This window comes from Balaenoptera ricei, chromosome 1, assembly GCF_028023285.1.
Source record: "Balaenoptera ricei isolate mBalRic1 chromosome 1, mBalRic1.hap2, whole genome shotgun sequence".
Lineage (NCBI taxonomy): Eukaryota > Metazoa > Chordata > Mammalia > Artiodactyla > Balaenopteridae > Balaenoptera > Balaenoptera ricei.
This window is the reverse complement of record NC_082639.1, coordinates 172,574,577-172,598,191: the sequence shown is the minus strand read 5'-3', so window position 1 is coordinate 172,598,191 and position 23,615 is coordinate 172,574,577. Positions and strand designations below refer to the sequence as shown.

The following is a 23,615-nucleotide window of genomic DNA, read 5'->3' as shown; positions in this document are numbered from 1 at the left end:
AAGGTTACAACTAGCTGAAGGTTCAGATGAGGGCTAGCATTATTTTAGCAATAAATTTTTTTTCTTTTTTTAATATTTGTTTATTTATTTATTTTTGGCTGCGTCGGGTCTTCGCTGCAGCACACGGGCTCCTCTCTAGTTGTGGAGCACGGTTTCCAGAGCGTGCAGGCTCAGTAGTCGCGGCGCGTGGGCTCCAGAGCGCGTGGGCTATGTAGTCGCAGCACGAGCTCTCTAGTTGTGGCGCACGGGCTCAGTAGTTGCGGCGCGTGGGCTTAGCTGTCCCATGGCGTGTGGGATCTTAGTTCCCTGACCAGGGATTGAACCCGAGTCCCCTGCGCTGGAAGGCAGTTTCTTAACCACTGGACCACCAAGGAAGTCCCAGCAATAAAGTATTTTTTTAATTAAAGTATGTACCTTGTTTTTTTAGACATAATGCTATCACACACTTAACAGACTATAGTGTACACATAACTTTTACATGTACTGGGAAACCAATAAATCTGTGTGACTCGCTTTCTTGCAATACTCACTTTATTGTGGTGGTCTGGAACCAAACCTGCAGCATCTCCAAGGTCTGCCTGTACTTTTATTACCAAGAAAGTTATCAGGATAACACATAAATTGTATCTAACTGTATTTTAAAGCTTCTGGCTTCTATTTTAAAATACATCACAATATATCAGCATATTACACTAAAGTGAACTATTACAGTTTACCAGAAATGAAAACTGTGTACTGTTTAAGAACAGAACAGAGTAAAACAGTAATTGGGAGAGGCAAGAAGTTTATCCAGGGTGCCTGCCTAGGTTACTGACAGAGAGGGAAGATCTTCTGTAAACAAAAAAGCCTTGCCATACATTATTTGCTTTCCTAAAACAAGATGGGAAGAAAAGGGCATTTGCTCAGTATTCATTCTCCCTGGGTCCAGTTTTAATGACCACAATTTGATTAATTAAAGAAGTACTTACAACAGTGTACAGTAAAGAGTTAACATAGCAGGCCTGAGACGGTTACTCTTAGAAAGGCCTGAGTACAAGGTCGACCCCTGACTAGAGTCTGGGAATCTGGATTTTGGGAGGGTTCCTACTATCCCCTGATAAGAATGGTCACTGTGCCTAAGTTATTTTTACAAACAACATGGCTTATGCTGAATTATCCGCTTTCCTTCTGGGAGTCTGGAATTTTGGTCAGTGTTAGGCAGAGGGTGTCTATGTGCTCAGCCGCCAGTAACAGCTCTGGGCATGGAGTCTCTAATGGGCATCCCGTTTCCCTAGTGGACACTTCACGTGTGTCATTACAATCTGTCACTAGAGGAATCAAGCACAAGCTATGTGACTCCACTGGAAAAGGACTCTTGGAAGCTTGCACCTGGTTTCCTCCAGACTTCGCTCGTGTACCTTTTCCCTTTGCTGACTTTTTTTTTGTATTCTTTCTCTGGAATAAATCACAGCTGTGAGTACAATCACATGCTGAGTCTTGTGAGTCCTCCTAGTGAATCTCCGAACCCGAGGGTGGTCTTTGGGACCCCAAAACAGATAGTAAGATACTTTCAGACTATACTTATAAAACAGCTACTGCCCAAAACATGTCCATTTGCTTAAGATTGGCATGAACCCTGGAGAGGTTTTACTCTCTACTAGCAAATACCAAAATAAGTTCCAAACACCTTGACCTTGTATTGAGTTAAGTAATGTATATTTTTAACAAGTGATACTCACCGGGAACTCTAGCAGGAAAGGCATCAGGAGACCCTGCTCCAGCACCACCCTCTTCTTCATCTTCTTCAAATTCCAAATTCTCTTCTTCACCAGGTGCTAAAATTCTTCTACATGCGAAAGGACAGAAAAAAGAGTGAGCTACAAAACTAAATATACTAGAGAAGCCACATAGCTACTCATTTCCTAGGTAAGATGTTGATATAAAAAATGCTGACATAAAATGTTAATATGTTACTACTAATGATATCAGTAAACCAACATTGATATAAAACATCCAGAAATCTCTGAAAAATAGGTATAAAATAAGATGATAGAATAAGAAGACAAATATTGGTGCTTATTTATTTTACCTTAAGGGGACAGGCTGAACATCAAATGGGAATTCTTTATTATATGTAAGAATATTCTTTAGGACTAGAATAAAAAGAGAAAGACATATGAATTATCTCATGAATCAAAATAAACAATTTTATTGTCAATGACTGATTTTTAGTCAATTTTACTATGCCTGTTAATACTTTTTTAAAATTTCCCAATCTTATCATCATCCAGAGCCACAAACCATTGACTATCTTAGCAAAATGAAAATATCCATACTCCAAGTACCAGTAATTTCAGAGTATTGTTAGACCTCCAAGGAGAGTAACTTCTAGAGCCTCAGAGTCCTTATGGAAAATGAACCCCGAAATAGTTCTATGTACAAAGTCCTAGATGAGACATGGGGCACCAGAGAAGAGAGTAACTCCTCCCTGGAGAATATAAATTAAAAGATGGGTGTCAAAGATGACCAATGAGAGGGACATGAGCACATCTTATTCTACGTCCTGATTAGACTTCCCCTCAACTCCATAAAACTAGTAAAGTTTATAGTAGTGAGGTTATAATTCTCATACGCATTTTACCATAGTTTATTACATATGTGTAATATATACATACATATATGTACATTTATTTGTACATACACACACACACACACACACACACACACAAAGAGGGATTTATCCTCAAGAGAAGTCTTCAAACAACATGGTACCACCTCCTGTATTATGGTTGTAGTCAGTGACTATATCCTGGCATGTAAACTTAAAGAGAGGTGCTGTATGTAACTTAGTGCTTCATCTCTGGTCTTATGGATTCCCAGTAACTACCTGCAACTATATGAAGGTGAAGTAATAGCATTAATTGGGCAACCCAAAATATTTCTATGATTTTATACTCAACTTATTCAGTCTCTCTAATTTTGGAGTCCTGCAGTTGAGAGCTAAAATAGGTATGGATGTTGTCATCCCCAAAAAGGAAATCCCTGTGTACAGGTTGCAATTATATGCCTTACTCCAATTGGAGCTGGATGTGTTTATCAGACTTCTTCTAACGTATGCACTCCTACTAAGCCCTTCGGGGAGAGAAGTCTGAGACTTGGGTCTAGATTCTCACTCATTCTTATTCTCTCTCCCTCTCCAACTCTTACCCTCATTCTTCCTCTCTTTTTCTTCTCCTCAACAAACATGCACTGAGTGCTAAAGGTATGGCAGTGATAGAGACAGAGGGTTCTTGCCCTCATATATGGATCTTAGATCCTCGTCAGGAAAAGCAGACAATAATAAGCCAACAAATAAACAAGATAATGTTAAGACTGCGATGAGTGTAATGAAGGACACAGAGGATGCTTGTGTACGTGGAATAGAGGGATAAGTTCAGCTGAGGTGAACAGGGTAGGCCTCTCAAACCTGAATTGCTAGAAGACATTTGAGCCATGACCTGGATGAGAGGAAATGTCCACAAGTAGCTCTGGGGCAAGGGCTCTCCAAGAATTAGAGAACAAGCGAGAGCAACAACAAAGGCTCTGGGGCAGGAGCTTGTTCAAGGAATAGAATGTAGAGCTGAAGTCTGATAAGCAAGGGGGAAGTAGCAAAAGATCTGAAATCGGATCTTAGCCCTACAGTGATGTTAATACTTGAGCATTCACATAACTACTCTGAATCTCTGTTTCCCCAGTTCTAAAATCAGAATACCATTTCCTTCCCAGACTGCTGAGAAAATTAAATTAAATAACACAGTATATGAAATTGCATGGGAACATTTAAAGTACCATAAAAGTATAAGTCTACATTATTATATGGTAATTTATTTCTCCATAGTTTTCCCTATCTGGCTGACTAGAATCCTGTTATTTCAGATCTCACTAAGAAGGACTATTTTTAAAATTATAAGACTATCCTCTCTAAACTTGGTGCATGAATGCTGCTCGTAAGCTATTCATTCAACTCAAATATCAATTAATTCATCAGTCCTCAACCTTTTTGGCACCAGGGACCGGTTTCATGGAAGACAATTTTTCCACGGACCAGGGGTGAGGGAGGGGGGATGGTTCAGGTGGTGATGCGAGCGACGGGGAGCGACGGGGAGCGATGGGGAGCAACAGGGAGCACGGGGAGCGATGGGGAGTGACGGGGAGCGACGGAGAGGGATGGGGAGTGATGGGGAGCAACAGGGAGCACGGGGAGCGACGGGGAGGGACAGGGAGCGACGGGGAGCGACGGGGAGGGACGGGGAGCGACGGGGAGCAACAGGGAGCACGGGGAGCGATGGGGAGCGGCAGGTGAAGCTTCGCTCGCTCACCGCCGGCCACTCACGTCCTGCTGTGCAGCCCGGTTCCTCACAGGCCGCGGACCAATACCTGCGGCCCAGGGGTTGGGGACCCCTGAATTAATCACTTACACAGTACTATGCTAGATACTGAGAACAGGGAATGGGTGACTGAAAAAAAAAAGATCATGTATATCCATATCAGAAACGATCACATTTTAATAATAAAAAGGAAAAATCAAACCTTAAAGTACGTACAAAACAACATCAATTAAAAAGTTGAAAATCATATTAGTCATTAAGAATATATTGAATTTGTGTTATAACAGAAGAATTAAACAGTATTTTCTTTCCTTAGGTATCAATACTTTGAAAAGGAAATGTTTGTTTTGGAATAATAGCCTCTCCTTTATTTTGTATTTATAAGTATAGAGTATATCAGATATTTAATTTGTGTGAATAATTTTGGAAGAAAAATAACAGCTCCTTTCCCCCTTTCTGTAAATGTAGGATAGGTTTCCATTTTCACCAACTGTGGAATAACAGGGATTCTAACGCCCTTTTAAAATAGGGTTCTACATAAACTTTACATAGGATTTTTCTTCTGACACTAATATTGATATTTTAGGAGGATTTAGAGAAGAGAGAAGCAAGTTTATAATTCCATGGAAGGTATTAGCATGAGCATGGAGTCTACCACCATGGGGGACTAAGTGGCTCATCCAGTAGAAACCACACACACAGGCCCACCCTCTGCTGGTAAGACCTCAGCACTCCCAGCCTGCTGTCACGGAGCAGGCCCTGCAACCCTCTGGAAGCTGACACTCTAAAAATCTCACAGACACACACCCCAGATGTATTCTTCTTTTGTGGCTGACATTTTTCATTTTTGTGGTAGGCAAAAATGAGCAAGTGCTTCCCATCTGAAAGGTTATTTTTTAAAGTATGTGAGAAGATTCCCTGAAGACATTCAACTTAAAAATCTGCCGAGTTCATACTACAGGCAAAGCATTGAATGAGGCTCTGTGGGGAAAGTACATAGGTTATTCACAATCTTCTTGAGGAGAGAAATAAATATAAGTGAGAATAATACAGGGCAGACCACAATGGTGGCTCTAAAAAGTGCTCCTAGAAAGGACATGAAGTAGAGTTTAATTATGGCTAGGGAAAGCACAGAAAGCTTTCAGAGAAAGGTGGGATTTCTTCGGGGCCTTCAAAGATGAATTAATGGAAGGGAACTTCACGGTTTATGGGGTCGTCACGGGGGGACAAGTTTGAGTAAGAAGTAGTCTGTTACTAAGGATTAACATAAGAAAATCAAGTAAATACTACTTTCAAGATCTTAGTTTTTGTATGAATTTCAGACAGGATTATATTTTAAAAACTTTGAAGGAAAAATACATTAGCAAAATAAACCAACTAGGTCTAACATGTTGAAAGACACAATCATTCATTAATTTTCCTTTCCTTAACATTCTTAGAAGAGGCAGAGGCCAGCTTGACTAAGAACACTTAATCTGAAATACAAACACCAATTTATAGAAAATGTTTAATTCTGATAAAATAATTAACTCATAACAAGTGCCTAGATTTTATAAATTCAAAATTAATTACAGAGCATATCCTACTGAGATACAATATACACATTTATGTTCCTTTTAGAGGCAACAGCAAATTAAAATCATTTAAAAAGATAATAAGTACCAGGAAGGGAGAAGTACAAATGAGAAGCATTATATAAATTCAAACTATAACAAAATGAATCCCAATAATACTCTTTCCTTTCCATTCCCACACCAAATCTTAAAAAAACAAAAACAAATAAACAAAGTAGAAGACTAATGCAGATTTTAGTACAATCTTCCACTAAGATATGGGTCAATAATCTCTCAGGAGCTTGACCTGAAGAACCATGATATTTAGGATTGATGTCAATACTGCACCATTCCAAGTATTAATAACAGAGTGCAGTGGTAGGAATGCAGGCTTTGAGATCACTTAGAACCCTGGTCAAAATCCGGTTCTGGCATTTACAAGCTGTAAGATCACAGGCAAGTGTCAGTAAGCAAAATGCCACTGAGACGATTTATCTGAGTGCTTGGTATACTGCTGCTACTCGAAAAAATGGCAACCATTATTACCAACGAGAAAGTCTATGAGGCAACAGGAGGAATAATTGAGTGTGTCTATGGAAAGAGATAATAAACATCTGAGTATAAGCGTTTACAAACTTTACAGTCATCCTACATACCTAACAGATTCTTAAGTTTTATTTGGAAACAAACTGAAAAGAAATTGAAAATAGTGACTAGGTAAGGATCCCAAATCCTAATTATTCTTATCATTTAAAATTGAACGTTATGATTTTCTTTAGAAACATCATATAACTCAGACATCCTAACTGCAGCTGAAATCTTTTTTTTAAAGCCATCAATGTGCTTTTCTTAAAATAATCTTATATATAGCCAGTTGCAAAAGACCATACATTATATGATTCCATTTATTTGAAATGTTCAGAACAGGCAAATTTATAGAGACAAAAAGTAGATTAGTGGTTGCCTAGGGCTGGGAATTGGGGGAAGCTGGAGGGAAATGACTGAATGCTAATGGATAACGGGTTTCTTTATGGGGTGATAAAAATATCCTAAAATTGACTGTGGTGATATTCAATACTTGTGCCCTTGCTTATATTTCAAACATTTCCTCTAAGAGAACATTCATTTGAACCAGCAAAAAAGCTTCATCTAGCAGCATCTTAACCACCAAAATATTTGAAGGAATTGTTTACCTCAAAAAAACTTTCAGGAAGGAAAATGAGGGCAACAAGGAAATATTTTATAGAGCAGATCAAACAGCTGGACTGCAGTTTTCAGTGACATGCAGTATAAATAGCCATCAGTGACTGTAACTTTATATTCTCCAGTAGACTCTACTGTAAATGTTTACCAAAGTAATTTAATTACAGTCTTATTAAAGGGATGAAAACAAAATAAAGGCTAAAACAGATAGATGAGGTACGACATAGAATCAAATAATGTTTCATATTCTATAATGAAAGTGAACCAAAGAATAATTACTATAAATATTATAGAAATTATAAAAGCACAAAAAAATTACATAGCATTAGATATTAACAGAAATGACTCAAATCAGCATCTCCGCTAAATAACCTTAATATCCATAATAGCTCAAATATTTTTCTAAAGGAGTATCATTAAAAAATATAAAATAAAACTTACTTGGTTCTAGCTTCTTCAGATCCTCCAGTTTAAATTCTTCTTGGGACTGTGTGGACTGAATTTAAAACATGCATATTACATATTTTTATTACAAAGATTTCCCTGCACCCTATGTCTTTTAAGTGGTTGACGACATATTCAAAAAGTAGCCAAAATAAATGAATCTATTTCTTGCTTTCAGGGTAAAAAAATAAAAAATTCCAAACTGGTTTTTGTTTTTGTGTTTTGGGAACATTCAGGCTAAAAATAACAGAAAAAAAATTGAAGTCATATTTTTTATTTTTACAGTTTATATAATATGAACTAAATCTTTTAATATGAGTTTAACCCATGAATTCTTACTGTTATAAAACCTTGCTGAGACAATACTGCTTTTGGCATGAATGCTAATATTTTATCAGAATAGTTCACAATAATTTCTTTTCCTTATATTAAAAAGTTGGAGGGGGGCAACCTATTTACCTGTAAAGCTGCACTTCGTAATTCCAAGCATGTTGCAATTTTGCCTATGGTTTTCTGTAGGAAAAAGAAAATGCTATAAATACCAAATACATCATAACTGTTAGTTGTCCAAATCATCAAGTTAATTTTCACTGAAAAGCGATCTATAAGTTTAAAAAATAAGTTAAATTTTACTTCTTTTAGCATCTTGCAGACTTTGGAGATGAGAAACAGGAGGTAAAGGGCTGGGATCACGCAGAGAAGGTGAGTATATATTCACTCCTGACCTAATGTGCCACAACCAATTCTAAATCAAGTTTGCTTTGATGATAGCTTTAGATATGATTTAAAGGGCAATGAAAAGGACTTCAAGCATCTTCCCTCCTAAGCTTTAGCTTCTCTTCTTCTCCATAAAGTCTGATATTCACTGAAAGACTTAAAAACAAAAATATCTGAAAGTTAGCACAGTGGTATAATTTTGACTCAAATCCAATCTTGACTTATTCAATTAAATATATCAATAATACTAAGCAGAATCAATACTTGTGATAAATGGTGGTAAATTTTACAGTCAGATCTGAGCTATAAAATGGATACAAGTGATAAGGCATAGTCCCTGTCTTTAATAAGCTCATGTTTCTATTATATAAGACACATTCAGAATCACTGTAACATAAAGCAGAGGCACTTGATTCTATAGGGCTTCAGCAAACTAAGCGGTAACATGTCCTGGAGGAACAGGACAAGAATGGGAATTAGGATTCACACCCCAGTGACTGGGAGGATTTCTACAACTAAAGTACTAGGAAAACTGTCATGGTTCAGCTGTCTGAAGTCCCAAACTGAAGCAGGGGGAGATAGGTTTGAAATGTGAAATGCGTGTGTTGGGGGAGGGAGGTCATTATAAAGGGGACCTTCTAGGACCAGCTGCAGAATCTGTTATTACTTTAGCAATAAATTATACAGATAGTTTTTGGACAGAAGAATGACTATCAGATTTGCCCTTTAAGAAGACTGTTGTGATAACAGTATCCATAGGGTGAAGGAGAAAAGGGAAAAGACTAAAGGTAAGATCAATCAGGTTATTTCAACTGTCTACATAAACAGTAATCAGAACAAGAACATGAGTGACTAGGGTTGAAATGAAAGGGAGGAGACCCATAGAACAAATATCTGCCAGAGCAGGCAGCTGAATTATGCCCATCAAGACTTTTAAATCCTTCCTAATAAAAAGGAATAAATCCTGACAATAAAAGTGAAGCATATATGTACAATATTTGCAATGCCTTCACAAAAAAAATATTCTGGAAAAAAAAAAGGCTGTTTTTCTATACATACTGACGACCTGCAAAAGTTTAGTCAATAGATTTGGTGGTTTTCTCTTTCATCAATTTTCTTTGGAAGATAAATGAGGAGCAAAGAGGAGTAACAAGTATTGTCCTGGTAGCTGGCACTCAGGCTAGATGGCACTATGCAATTATCATGTGGACCATAAACAGCTGGGATAGCAGTTCACAAAATAAAACACTAATTCTACAAATAACAAATGCTAGAGAGGATGTGGAGAAAAGGGAACCCTCCTACACTGTTGGTGGGAATGTAAACTGGTGCAGCCACTATGGAAAACAGTATGGAGGTTCCTTAAAAAACTAAAAATAGGGTTGCCATATGATCCAGCAATCCCACCCCTAGGCATATATCTGGAGAAAACTATAATTAGAAAAGATACATGCACCCCAATGTTCACAGCAGCACTATTCACAATAGCCAAGACATAGAAGCAAGGTAAATAAACGTCCATCAACAGATGAATGGATAAAGAAGATGTGGTATATATATACAATGGAATACTACTCAGCCATAAAAAAGAATGAAATAATGCCATTTGCAGCAACATGGATGGACCTAGAGATTATCATACTAAGTGAAGTAAGTCAGGAAGAGAAGACAAACACCATACGATATCACTTATATGTGGAATCTAAAATATGACACAAATGAACTTATTTATGTAAGAGAAACAGACTTACAGACATAGAAAACAAACTAATGGTTACCAAAAGTGAAAGGGGGAGGGATAAATTAGGAGCTAGGGATTAGCAGATACAAAGTACTATATGTAAAATAGATAAACAATAAGGTCCTACTGTATAGCACAGGGAACTATATTCAGTATCCTGTTATAAACCATAATGGGAAAGAATATGAAAAAGAATATGTATATATATCAATATGTATAACTGAATCACTTTGCTGTACACCAGAAGCTGATACAACATTGTAACTCAAGTATACTTCAATAAAAAATTTTTTTTAACTTAAAAATATATAAATAAATAAACCACGACTGAGCAAAAGACATGACTCTTGGTCAAGGAACAAGTAACGATATTTAACTATCTCCACAATCTTTAAAAATTTCTTTTAATCTTAATATAAGAGTTTAGAAAATGTCAAATTTTATTTTGAAATTTTACATTTAAATATTATATTTAATATAATTGCTGCAAAAGGAATCAAGATACTCACAGATTTATTTACCCTCTGAAAGAGCTGTTGTGGAGGAACCAGCAACAATCTTTTCTACATAAAATCTAATAACCCCAAATCATTGTTCATATATATCACTCAAATCTGACAAAACTAGTAAATAATTTTAAATATAAATATAATTATATAGTAATAGTAATAGCTAACAACTATTGAGCAGTTACTAAATGACAGACTCTCCTAAGTGATTTACACACATTAAGTCATTTAATCCCGACTACAACCCTATGAGTTAGATACAACCATTTTATAGATGTGAAAACAGAAGACAGGTTAAGCAACTTGCCCTGGACATCAGTGTACTCTATACAATAGCAATATATACAACAAAGTAACACACTTATTTTAATACCATTTGGCCATACTTTTCATGTTCTTTAAAAACTGGTTTTGAAAAAGGGTTGTCTGTATTAAGGGACACGTACCAGTGAGTAAGTCTTTAAAAATACTAGTTAACTCCTTTTCCTTCTTTACTATACAATCCATTTGATTTGATGTTTTAAACATTTAAGGTAAAATGTAGTTTAACAACTATGAGTCCACTAATAATCTATTTTAAGTTTAAATATTTCTTCAAGTTAAGCAGAAGCAACAGTTTTTTACACAGAATCTACTGAACTATGGCAAAATACCAATAGGCATTATTCATAACTATTTTAAGGGACCACACCCAATATCAGTATTAAAAAAGGAGTGAAACGCTATCATTTTCAGCTGTAGCAAAACATGCAGCATTTATTGATGTCAAAATCAGTGCTTGCTACTGTAATTATTTCAACTTTCTTAGAAAGAAATGGTTCAGAAAAATTATTAAGAAGCACAAGGTCATATGTGTCAGAATATAAATACTGACTATTAACTAATACACATTAAGACTAAGCACTCAAAGTAAGTGAAGTTTAATTTTAGAAAGATTTAAATAATTACCACTTCATTCAAATTAACTGCTTATACCTACTGTGGTACAGAAATGGAAAATGTTGTCATTTTCAGAATATTGGCTATTTTACTTTGTCACTTGCTAGGGAAATGGCAACTCAAAAAGAGCGGTTAAAGGAAAAGATGAAACAGAAATATACAAATAAAGAGCTAAAGTAATTTTGCTAAAACATATCAAGGAAAAATAGGTTGAAAAAATACACATTGTTAAAGCAGTATAGTCTCAATCCAGACTTAATTTTTTACATTTAGACAGCCAGTCGTCTACTCTTTAGATGGCGGGGGTGGGGAGGAAAGAAAGGAAGAGAGGGAGGAGGCAGTGGAAAGGGGGGACCTATAAAATGTAAAACAAGCATATAGTGCTGGAATTCTCATTACCACTAAATTTGATTCAAAACAGGGAAAAACTTTCTAAGCATCATGAGACAGGATGTTCTATTCTGTCCAGAAACTTACATGAGAAAATCTACTACACCAAAGCAGGGAATTTAACGGAATGAAAGCTTTTGGCAGCTATTTTTTGGCTACTAAACCCCGCTGTTATAATGACAAAACTATTAAGAAATGAAATGAAAGCTATGTCAACTGATCATGAGGGAAGATCAAATAAGAATTATAAACTTGCTTTTTTTTCCACCAGAAATCTTTGAGAATATTTTGAATAGAAAAGCCATATGAAGATTTTTTACCATCAACTAATAAACTTTAGAGAGATCAGTAGTTCTGCTTTAGAGTTCTTCAGATTTAAAATAAATATTGTGAAGATATATATGTTATTCTCTAAAAAAATAGGATTCCTCTAATCTTAAAATAATAATCATATACAAATAAATATCAATAACTTAAGATCTAACAAAGCATTTATTCATCAAATATTTTTGAAATCTTACTGTGAGCTAACAGTAAAAAGCTTCATAAAGAAAGCACTTTAGAAATATGGTGGTTTTTAAAAATCTTCTTTCAAAGTTCCACAAATTATTAAATGGTTGGCATAATTCTAAAACTTGTCACTGCTACAAAAACATTTAAAATAGTAAAAGCATAAAGAATATAATTCCAAATAGAAAACATATAGAACAATTTTGCTTAATGTAAGGAACATTCTCCATTTTCCTCTTTTAAGGAAAACACAATCAAATTTCTTCTCCTTTGGCTTACATGCCAGGTCTGGCATTCAATTAATTTTGCAGACCTAACAGTTGGTTTCAAAATTTCCCATAACATGTTCTTCAGACCCAATGAAATATTATAAAGGGAGGAGGAGGGAGACTTTCAAAAGTCAACAAATTTAAGAAATACTCCGTTACCCAAACTCTTTAAAAATCCAACATACACATTAGCATACTAAAAGCCCTGACAAGTCACAAACGCTGTTCATATAACATCTATTAATTTTTCAGAGTCAATGTTCTCCAGATAATGTCTGGGAAATCTTTGTTTTCTAATCATTTATTAACTTGGAGCCTCTAAGTTTTTCCTTATGTGACATTGAAATAAGGCCTATATGTCAATATGAGGTTTCTGGCCCGTTGTGAATGTTTCACCTGTATTTTTAAAGAAAAATAAATTTGTAAATGCATACGACTTGCCTTATATTCATAATGTAGTACAGAGTGATTTGGGGGTCCTTCTCCAAGCCCAAGGAATAGGGAGGCAGGCACAACCTCTCTCTGTAGTCACTACTGGCAGCCACATTTGCCTCCTAGGCAGGTTTATAAATAATAAATACCTCAGAAATCAGGCCTCCAGGAGGGGAGGAGGAACAGACTACCTCAAAGGTAGAGGTCATTTGAAGATTTAGGGATACCTTTCAAGATCATTTAGGGTTATCTAATCCCTCATTTCATACATAAGGAAATTAAGGCCCAGAGACAGAGACTGGATTCAAGACCAAGTCTTCTGACTCCAGATCTCAGGCTCATTCCTTTAGGTCATGGTGCCTCCTGGGCCTTGTGGAGGGTCAGATCTGTGTAAGCTGAAAAAAGACAGCAGCCGGGTGCCTACTAAGAACAGCTACAAATTAAAGATTAAATACACAGCACTGTCAAACACCCCAGCTTCATCCTTAGAAAGTTAAAGAAAATTAAGGAAAAGCTAATATTTTCTTTTTTTTTTTTTTTTTTTTTTTTTTTTAAATTATTTATTTATTTATTTATTTATTCTTGGCTGTGTTGGGTCTTCGTTTCTGTGGGAGGGCTTTCTCTAGTTGCAGCAAGCGGGGGCCACTCTTCATCGCGGTGCGTGGGCCTCTCACTATCGCGGCCTCTCTTGTTGCGGAGCACAGGCTCCAGACGCGCAGGCTCAGTAATTGTGGCTCACGGGCCCAGCTGCTCCGAGGCATGTGGGATCTTCCCAGACCAGGGCTCGAACCCGTGTCCCCTGCATTGGCAGGCAGATTCTCAACCACTGCGCCACCAGGGAAGCCCCTAATATTTTCTTGTTAGTCTAATCATCAGCAAAGCTCATTTCCTGATGACATTTTTTAAAACTTTAGTATGTTTTAGGTCAAATCAGTTTATATTTGAGGTCGTGTTGCTCATAGAGCCTATACCTAAGCAACAGATGTTGGAGACAAGGCATATAAGTAACTCAAGGCAAACAGGTGATTAAAGTATGGCTGTCATTAAACTTTTTAATTTCCTAAGCTTTCATTTTGTTTGCATAGTCATAACACACTTTGTTAGCTGTTAATTTACATACTCAGATATTTGAGATTGTTTCAAAATATAGATGTTTTAACTCTCAATTCTGTGATGCCAGCTGATCACTTCCTTAGCAATTCGTAGACAGATTTCACAATTCTTAGAGGTGATAAAGCATATAGTCCTTCTTCCTTTCCTTTTGCAAACCGGACAATTCCTCTGTGGTAATCATTTTCCAGGGCTAAAATCCTAAGTTTCCTAAATCTATTGTGGATATTAGCAATTATTAAGGAAAAAAGAAAAATATACTTCTAAATTTTAAAACTTCTATTGCTTTTTAAAATACAAAATAAAGGGCTTCCTCGGTGGCACAGTGGTTGAGAGTCTGCCTGCTAATGCAGGGGACACGGGTTCAAGCCCTGGTCTGGGAAGATCCCACATGCCGCAGAGCAACTAGGCCCGTGAGCCACAACTGCTGAGCCTGTGCGTCTGGAGCCTGTGCTCTGCAACAAGAGAGGCCACGATAGTGAGAGGCCCGTGCACCGCGATGAAGAGTGGCCCCCGCTTGCCGCAATTAGAGAGAGCCCTCGCACAGAAACGAAGACCCAACACAGGCAAATAAATAAATAAATAAATAAATAAATAAATAAATAAAATACAAAATAAAGATACACTAGATGACACAGACCCAAAAAAAATTTTTTTTATTTTTTTTCGAATTTTTGAATTTTATCTTATTTATTTTTTTGTACAGCAAGTTCTTTTTTTTTTTGATTTTTGAATTTTATTTATTTTTTTACACAGCAGGTTCTTATTAGTTATCCATTTTATACATATTAGTGTATACATGTCAATCCCAATCTCCCAATTCATCCCACCACCACTGCCCCCCGCCACTTTCCCCCCTTGGTGTCCATACGTTTGTTTTCTACATCTGTGTCTCTATTTCTGCCCTGCAAACCAGTTCAACAGACCCTAAATATTTTTAAAATGCAAACATACTAACTTGTGTAAGAAATATGACTGACCCTAATTTTTGGTGTTTTTTTCTTTTCAAAGACTTATAAAGATGAATCAAATGAGTACAGGCCAAAGGACTAAAACCAATTTGTTTAGGCTTACTTAAAGAGTGTGCAAAGAATCACTCCCACTCCCACTCCTTGTACAAAAAGAGAATAAAAGCAAATTAAGTCGCCATAGTTTTTACAATGTCTTAAGAAATGAGAGGAAAACTGACATGAATTTTTTCATTATCTACGAGATTAAAATTTAACTTAACACTAGATACCTTGAGCCAGGAAAAATAAGAATTGTTTCCTCCCATTTCTTCTCACTGTTTTACAGTAAAGCTTCTTAAAATATCCCATTTTTCACAATCTCTAGCAGTACAGGGAATCAATTTGATACATTAAAATTTTAATTCAAGGAGAAAGAGCACCCTTGAAACATTCTGCAACTTTATGCACTTATTTTGTTGATGGATTCTTATGACAAATTCTTGACTTGAACTAATTTTTTTTCAGTGGTGGCTTTTTTGTTTTTTGTTTGTTTTCAGAGGAGGTGGAGAAGGAGTTAAGGAAGTTCAGAGTTAAGTAAGTACTGAGGTGGGATGCAATTACTCACAATCAAACTCCAGTCTCTAGTACCCCTTCCTCCCCAACCAAAGTGTGGATGGTCTCCACTAAAAGTCTAAATGGCTGAGTAAAGAAATTCATTAAGTGAGAAATTCATTACATGGTAAATCATGTGGTATCTCTAAAGTAATTACTTAATGTTCAGCAAAGCATAATCAGTATCATTCTTTGTACTTAAGTATAACAGTTTTTGTTGTTTGTTTTTGCTTAATGGACTCAAAAGACAGAACCCTTTTCATTTGGAATCTGATGTATCTAGAGATTATTTTATGGTACCTTTTGTTCTTCTGTGAATTCAGAATTATTGTGTTGAGCTTGGGCCTCTTTTTGTAGGTGTCTTGCTAATCTGTAAGAAGAAAAAAACATTCTTTAAAATTGAAGGAAAGCAAACTATTTCAAGTGAAACACGGTAAAATAATTTAATTCTTAAAAAACAGTGAAGTACAATAACACTTTTCTTCTGTTTTCAAAGTATAAATCTACATTACCTTTAGAATCTAACTCTTTATACAACGACAATGGAAATAAGATACTTTTCATACCATTTCACTGGGACAAATTTCAGCTCTAGACAGCAAAAACAGAATCATAGAGTTGGAAAGAATCTCAAATGACATCGAATTCAACTTTCTTTAGTACACACGAATTTCTTCTACAACAAGCCAAGAGCAGTTGTCCAGATTTGGCTTAAACACTTCCAGTGAGCACCAATTACTAGTACCGGCCAGAGGTACTTTTATCAGTCTATCATTAATTTGCTGATAAGATTAGTTCAAATTACAGCCATGACAAAGTGATGATACTCTGTCAAATTATACTTTTGAATGTATTTTTCATGGCAAATAAAGAAAATCCTCTACCGATCAGACCTGGAAATCACTGTTTGCCCAGTTACCATCATACTCAAAAACAGCAGCTAGGCCTCGGATGAGCTTTCAAGGATGGATCTGTGTTACAAGTCTAAGCTCAACTCTTACAGCTAAACAATAAAAAGACAAATAATTCAATTTAAAAATGAGTAAAAGGTTTGATTGAACAGACATTTCTCCAAAGAATATATAAAAATGGCCAATAAGTACATGAATAGCATATCATTAGTTATTAGGGACATACAAATTAAAACCACAATGAGATACAACCTCACAACCACCAGGATGGGTATAATTTTTAAAAAGAGGGAGGAAAAAGTACAATGGGTATTGGCAAGGATGTGGAAATTGGAACCCTACCACTGGAACTGATGGTAGGAATGTAATATGGTACAGTCACTGTGGAAAGCAGTTTGGCAGTTCCTTAAAAAGTTAAGCATAGAGTTACCATATAACCCAGCAGTTTCAAAATCCTAGGTATATTCCCAAGAGAACAGAAAACATGTTCACACTCACACACACAAAAACTGTACACGAATGATCACAGGAGCAGCATTATGTGTGATTAGCCAAAAACTGGAAATACCTAAAATGTCCATTAACTGATGAACGGATAAACAAAATGTGGCGCACACATTCAAAGGAATGTTATTTGACCATAAAGAGGAATGAAATACTGATACATGCTACAACATGAATGAACCTCAAAGACATTATGCTAAATGAAAGAAGCCAGATATAAAAGATCATATATTATATGATTCCATTTACATGAAATATCCAGAATAGGTAAATCCATAGAGATAGAAGGCAGATTAGTGGTTGCCAGGGGCTGGGGAAAGGAGAGAATTGGAAGTGACCCATATCAGGTAAAGGGTTTCTTCTGATAGTGATGGAAATGTTCTGGAATTAGATAGTGGTGATGGTGGCATAACATTGTGAATATACTAAAAACTAACAAATTGTACAACTTTACAATGATAAATTTCATGTTACGTGATATTTATTTTAATTTTGAAAAATTTGCAGTGGGGGGGGGGAAAGAAAATAAAGAATTGAAAGGATTTTTTTGGTGAGACATTTTGTAACTACAAAAGAATTTGAAACTATAATTCCCAAGCATACTATGCTATCCTAGGTGGGGAATGGAGGCAGGGATACAAAGGGTAGCAAGTGCTAAATTTCCCACCAAGCCATTGCAAAAGACAGTTCACCAAGTTTCCAAGAAGTCTTAGATGGAAGTTCTAATCTATGCAATCATGTCTTTAAAGATCAAGTGTAAAGTTCACTTGATGACCTCTATCTAATCTATGAAAGGTCTGCATCCTCCTTATCATAACGCAAGAAACTCCTACATAAAATCATGTTTGCCAGGATAGCTCTACCATGTTACTTAATCAAAGTGCTTCCATCCATTTATTTCTTTTCCCCCAAAACTGGAAACCCCAGAATATTTGTCCTAAAATGTCATTCATAGACCCACTCTGTGGATTTTATACAGGAGTAAGTACAATTAGAAATAGCCATAGCCATACTTGTCCCGTACCTGGTTTCCTTTCTAACTCTTGCTGGCCTACCATCTAGGTAGAGTTCTCTTCAGGAATCACAGTCTACACTTAACAATGTCAACTACACATCCCTGAATTCAGGGAAGTTATAGTGTTGCACAGTTTCTTTATTCGACAAGTTCTACACACAATATGCCAATAGTAACTGTAAACCTAAGCAGGTCACTGTCAGAAGAAGGATATAGCTCTAAACTCCTGCTCAAATGTTAACAGTCAGTAGACAACGATGTTAAATTCAAACAGAATCCTGTTTTTAAAAATTAGGCAACAGACTGGAGGAAATATTTGCAAATCATATATCCTATCTGATAAAGGACTGATATCCAGAAAATACAAAGAACCCTTCTAATTCAATAGGGAAAAGACAAACAACTCAATTTAAAAACAGGCAAAAGGTATGAAGAAACACTTTACAAACAAGATTTACAGGGAAAATAAGCATCATAAGAAAAGACACTCAGTATCACTAGTCGTAAGAGAAAAGCAAATGAAAACCACAGTGAAGTACACTACATACCCACTAGAATGGCCATAATCAAAGAGACAGACAATAACAAATGCTATCAATGTAGAGAAACAGGAACTCTCATATACTGTTGGTAGAAATGTAAAATGGTACACCCAGTTTAACCAACCAGTTTCCCTTTAAAAATTACACATAAATTTACCATATGAGCCAGCAATTCCACTCCTATATCTCTACCCAAGAAGAATGAAAATATACGTGCACCCAAAGACTTACATGTGAATGTTCATAGCAGCGTTAATAATAACAGTCAAAAAGGAGAAACAACTCAAATGTCTACCAAGTAGTGAATGGATACACAAAATGTGGTATATTCATACAGTGCAATGCTACTCAGCAGTAACAGGGAACAAGGTACCGATACATACGACAACATGGATAACTTCAAACACATTATGCTAAATGAAAGAAGCCACATACAGATCACATATTATATGATTCAATTTACATGAAATGTCCAGAAAAAATTTCATTTCATCTTTAGAGACAGAATATAGATTAATGGCTGCCTGGGGTTAGAGTGGGAACATGGAATAACTGCAAATCTGCATGAGGGATCTTTGCAGGCTGATGGAAATGTTCTAAAGTTTGACTGTAGTGATGGCTGCACAACTTGGTAAATTTACTAAAAGTTCACTGAATTGTAAACGTAAAATGCTGAATTTCACTGTTTATAAATTATACCTCAATAAAGTTATTTTAAAAAACTTTTTGTAAAACCTAGGCAAAAAAATTAATTTTCTAAGCCCATAAATGACTGCACCATTTTAAGACAAAGTGAGGCATAAATCTGTCCATTGAGGGAAAATCCACCTGCTCTGGGTATCAGATGAGCAGGTAAAAGAGTTGACATTCTATTAGTAAAGGTAAAAAACCTATCAAATATTTTCCTCTAGAGAATAACCTCAGTTTCCAAGGGTGCCTACAGGTAATACAGGACTGTTCTCAAGGGGAAGTTTTAAATATTCTTAAAGCACATAAACAAGTGACCCACAGAAACCCCACAGCAATCCATGACAGAAACTAGTGCTTCTCAAACTATTTAGAGTGAAGAACTAGTTTTTTCCCCCGCAATCTGTTCCAGGCTAATACTTTTATAAAATAAAATAAAAACTATCATTAAGATGTCACACCACAATGAAATTCCTAAATTTTAAATCCCCATTTCTTTATTTATCTCGTTGCAGACCAGCAAGGACGTGGGACCACACCTTGAGAGGCACTGATACACGGCATAGCAAGGACGATTAACAGGGCTTATCCAATCTTCAAAGTCACCCATTCATGTAACAAATATTTATTGAGCATCTGTGTGCTGGATTAATGCCTCAGGACAGATCCTGTGAGACAGCTGATTCTAGGCAGCAGAGTCCATGCCACTCTACCCTAAGTTAGGGGGCAGGTACCCCCAGGCTGCTGAAAGAGGTGGCCTGCTGGAGGGAGTTGTTTTTAATTGATCATGTACGTTTTGGATAGCAATTTTGGTTTTGACATAATTTGTTTAACTCTTCCAACGGTACTGTGGCATCAACTCCTTAATGCTCCCACAGCATATTCCTGAATCAAGCCATTCACTAGACTACAACAATCATATAATATCTAAATAAATAATTACTTGATAACAGTCTAGTGCTACTCTGGACACTACGTATACAGTAGAGAACAAAATAGACAACCCCTCCTATACCCTGTTCTCAAAGAGCTTACATTCAAGTGGGCAGAGAGACAACCAACCAAATGAACACATAAAATATATTGTATTTTAGATGGTGATAAATACTATAGAAAAAATTAAGCAGGATTGGGGGTTGGATCTGCAAGACTGAGGTAGAGGGAGTGGGAGTGGACAGCATACTTAACCGGACAATTTTAAATAGGGTGGCCAGAGAGGGCCTCACAGAGAAGATAATATTTGGACAAAGACGTGAAGGAGGTGATCAATCGACCCAAGGAGATAATGGGGGAAGAGTGTTCCAGAAAAAGGACAAAAGCCCTAAGGCAGAAGCATGCTTCAGGAAACAGCAAGGAGTGTGGTAGCACTTACTCTTTTCCTGCTTCTGTAATAGCAATACCCATTTATTCTAAAATCCTCCAGCATTTCTCACAGTGAAAAAATAAATAAATAAATAAATAAATAAAATCCTCCATTAGACTCAATACTTTGAGGATGGATATCAAATCCTATTCATTTCTGTATGCCCAGCTCTCACTTGCTGAGTGAGGAAACTGTTTAAGCTGTGATACTCTTACCTTACGATAGATAAGTACATACACGTCCATTCCCTTCCCCCCCCAAGGTCTCCATCCCATGAATTCACTCCTGTGTGTTGCACGGCTGTAAAGACGCGGCTGCCTCCGCAGTCAGAAAGACCAGTTCTCCCAGACTCCTTCTCCTTCTTCTCGCTCAGTATCTAGTCAGTTACTAAATCCCATCCATTCTTTTTCACATCATTTAGTGGCCCCCCAAATGGTCTCCCTTTCTCACAGATAATTCAAATAAAAAAAAGACAACTGGCCTTCATTTTTGAGTGTATTAATTTTAAATTCAACATCATTGTGTATGTAGCCTGTATGTTTACAAAATTTAAGCCAATCATCACATATTTCTATTCAAATTTGACACTGGTGGTTTTTATAGTAATTTTAGAATTACCCTGAATCATGAAGTTCAAGGTTAGTAACTGAGGTTCAACAATAGATTTGTTGGTGCCTATTACTCTCTTGCTGAGATATTTTTAGAAATTCCAGCTAAACAGCTTGCATATTCAATTTTCCTTTGTAATTTCAATTGGACATGGTATTCTTCACTTTCCATTGTGAGGTCTGCTGCTGAGTGCCAACAGCTGCGATGTCCCACCATCACAAGTGAGAGGCAGCTTTAGATTTCAGGCTATGCAAGTTTAGTTAACGCAGAATGAGTATACATGGGTGCTCACTATCTAACTGGCTACAGTATGGAAGGATACATTCTCTGGGAATAAAGGAAGTCTTCTAATCTGTCCAATTCACTTCTACAACGCATCTTTAATAAATGCCTTAAACACTACATAGTAGAGCAGACAGGATTTGGAACTGGGGGAAAAAAAAAAAAAAATCCCAGACTTCACCAGTATAGTTTTGTGACCCTAGGTAATCCGATTAACCTGAGCTTCCTCATTTGCAAAATGAAAATAATAATATTCTCACCGAGCAGTTGCAAGAGTAAAGTGAAATCAAGTGAAAGTGCAAAACAAATGACAGTAGTTGTAACACATGGCAAAATGGCCCAAACCATGGTGGTTTTCAGGGCTTTTGAAAACTACAGGCAATTCAAAGTCAGTAAGATGAGATAGAGAACATCCACGTATTTAAATTATCTTAATGGTCAGATAAACACAAGTAACGATTGTAGAAAAAGAATACAGGATTTAGATCTTCCAAGCACTAATCGTGTATTCTTTCCAAAATACGCTGGGGCGGATTTTACTTACACATGGTTTCGAACAATAACTTGCTTTAAACCAAGAAGTAATTACTGGCAACAGTTTGCAAACAACAGCATTTCAGCAGGCAGTTCCTATTTTCAGTAAAATGTGCAAGAAACTACAAGCAAGGTTTAATATAAACGTAAACCTTGTCTTTTAATTTTAAAAACACCCCTGAAGCTTTGGGAGGAAACCATAAAGGGAAAGAAATCGGACTTGGGTAGATCAAAGAACCTGGCGCTCACATGTACCCTGCGGCTATACATTATACACAGGAAAAGGAGGAGGGACCCAAGGAGGCGGTGGGGACTCCTGTGCGTGGTCTATTAATTCACATTTTGCTCTCTTCTGTTCACATCCTGCAGGGACTCCACCCAGAGCAACCGAGCGAGGGGGTGGGTGGGACTCACCCAGCCTAGCAAATAGCAGTCCCAGAAACCGAAACGGAATCGAGGTGAATTGGGAAAACACAGCTCCCCAGAAAGAGGGGTGGAGAAGGGGCGCGAGAGGAGACCTTTCTTTTGGCTGAGCAGATACCTCCGGCCTCGCTGCCTCCTCGGGGCACCCCCTTCCCTCCCCTCCCCTCAGTCGCCACCAGTTCCCTCCTGCCCTACACAAGGGAGAAGGAACGCACCGTACACAGAGCGAGGCCCCTCATCCCGGGGACTTGGGCGGAGAAGACACAAGTATTCCTCCGAGATTCTAAAAGAGAAACTGAGGGGCGGCAACCTGAGAGAGGCGGAGGAGAGGGGAAAAGGAAACTGACTGCAGAGCGGGGGACCCGTGAGACGGTGGCAGGGAACTCAGTAGGTAGCCTGAATGGGCTGGCGCCCCAGGAAAGAAGGGCTACCTGTTGCACGGAACTGGCCCTGCTGAGGCGGAGAGCGAAAAACCCCCGAGACCGGACCTTGGTCTCCAGGGCCAGTGGGATCTCAGCCCCAGCGCCTGCGGGGCCCCACCCTGAGAAGCCTTGGCTGCAGATACAGTGATGAGAGACACCGACAGAAAGAAGCGGGAGGCGGCCGACTGGAGCCGGTCTGGCCCGCTCCCGCGGTTAGTCACTCACATCTGATACTCGTCTATCGCCTCCACCAGCTGGCCCCAAGAGTCGAAGTCGGCGCCTCTCCTAAAACTGGCGCCCCAGCGCTGCAGCAGACTTCGGGTCACCTCCGACATGGCCGGTCCCCACCCCGTCCCCTCCCGCCCCTACCCCAGCAAGGCCGGGCTCTAGGGCGCCATCCTCCCCGGGCCTGGCCCCGACATTAACAGGGCCAAAAGGAACCGCTACGGCCACCGCCACCACCCGCCAAGGAGCCGCCCAAGCCCATTTGCCGCCACAGCCAAACTTTGCGGCTCTGAAGCGGCCGCCCCGCCGAGGCTCCGCCCCCGAGGCCCCGCCTCGCGTTAGGTTGAGGCCGCCCCGCTCCACCGAGCGGCCG

General features: G+C 37.8%; 1 protein-coding gene across 1 annotated transcript in view; it reads right to left on the bottom strand.

Annotated features, from left to right (window-relative positions):
- Positions 1–23,540, bottom strand: part of AIDA (axin interactor, dorsalization associated) — a 42,514-nt gene extending 18,974 nt beyond the window's left edge. Inside the window, exons 1-6 of the mRNA XM_059942136.1 lie at positions 23,243–23,540; positions 16,026–16,095; positions 8,006–8,059; positions 7,544–7,598; positions 2,069–2,132; positions 1,719–1,825 (exon numbers count right to left, since the gene is read on the bottom strand). Of these exons, the coding sequence (XP_059798119.1) occupies positions 1,719–1,825; positions 2,069–2,132; positions 7,544–7,598; positions 8,006–8,059; positions 16,026–16,095; positions 23,243–23,352 (460 nt within the window). The 5' untranslated portion in view covers positions 23,353–23,540. The remainder of the gene's footprint in view (positions 1–1,718; positions 1,826–2,068; positions 2,133–7,543; positions 7,599–8,005; positions 8,060–16,025; positions 16,096–23,242) is intronic.
- Between the last annotated feature and the right edge of the window lie 75 nt (positions 23,541–23,615).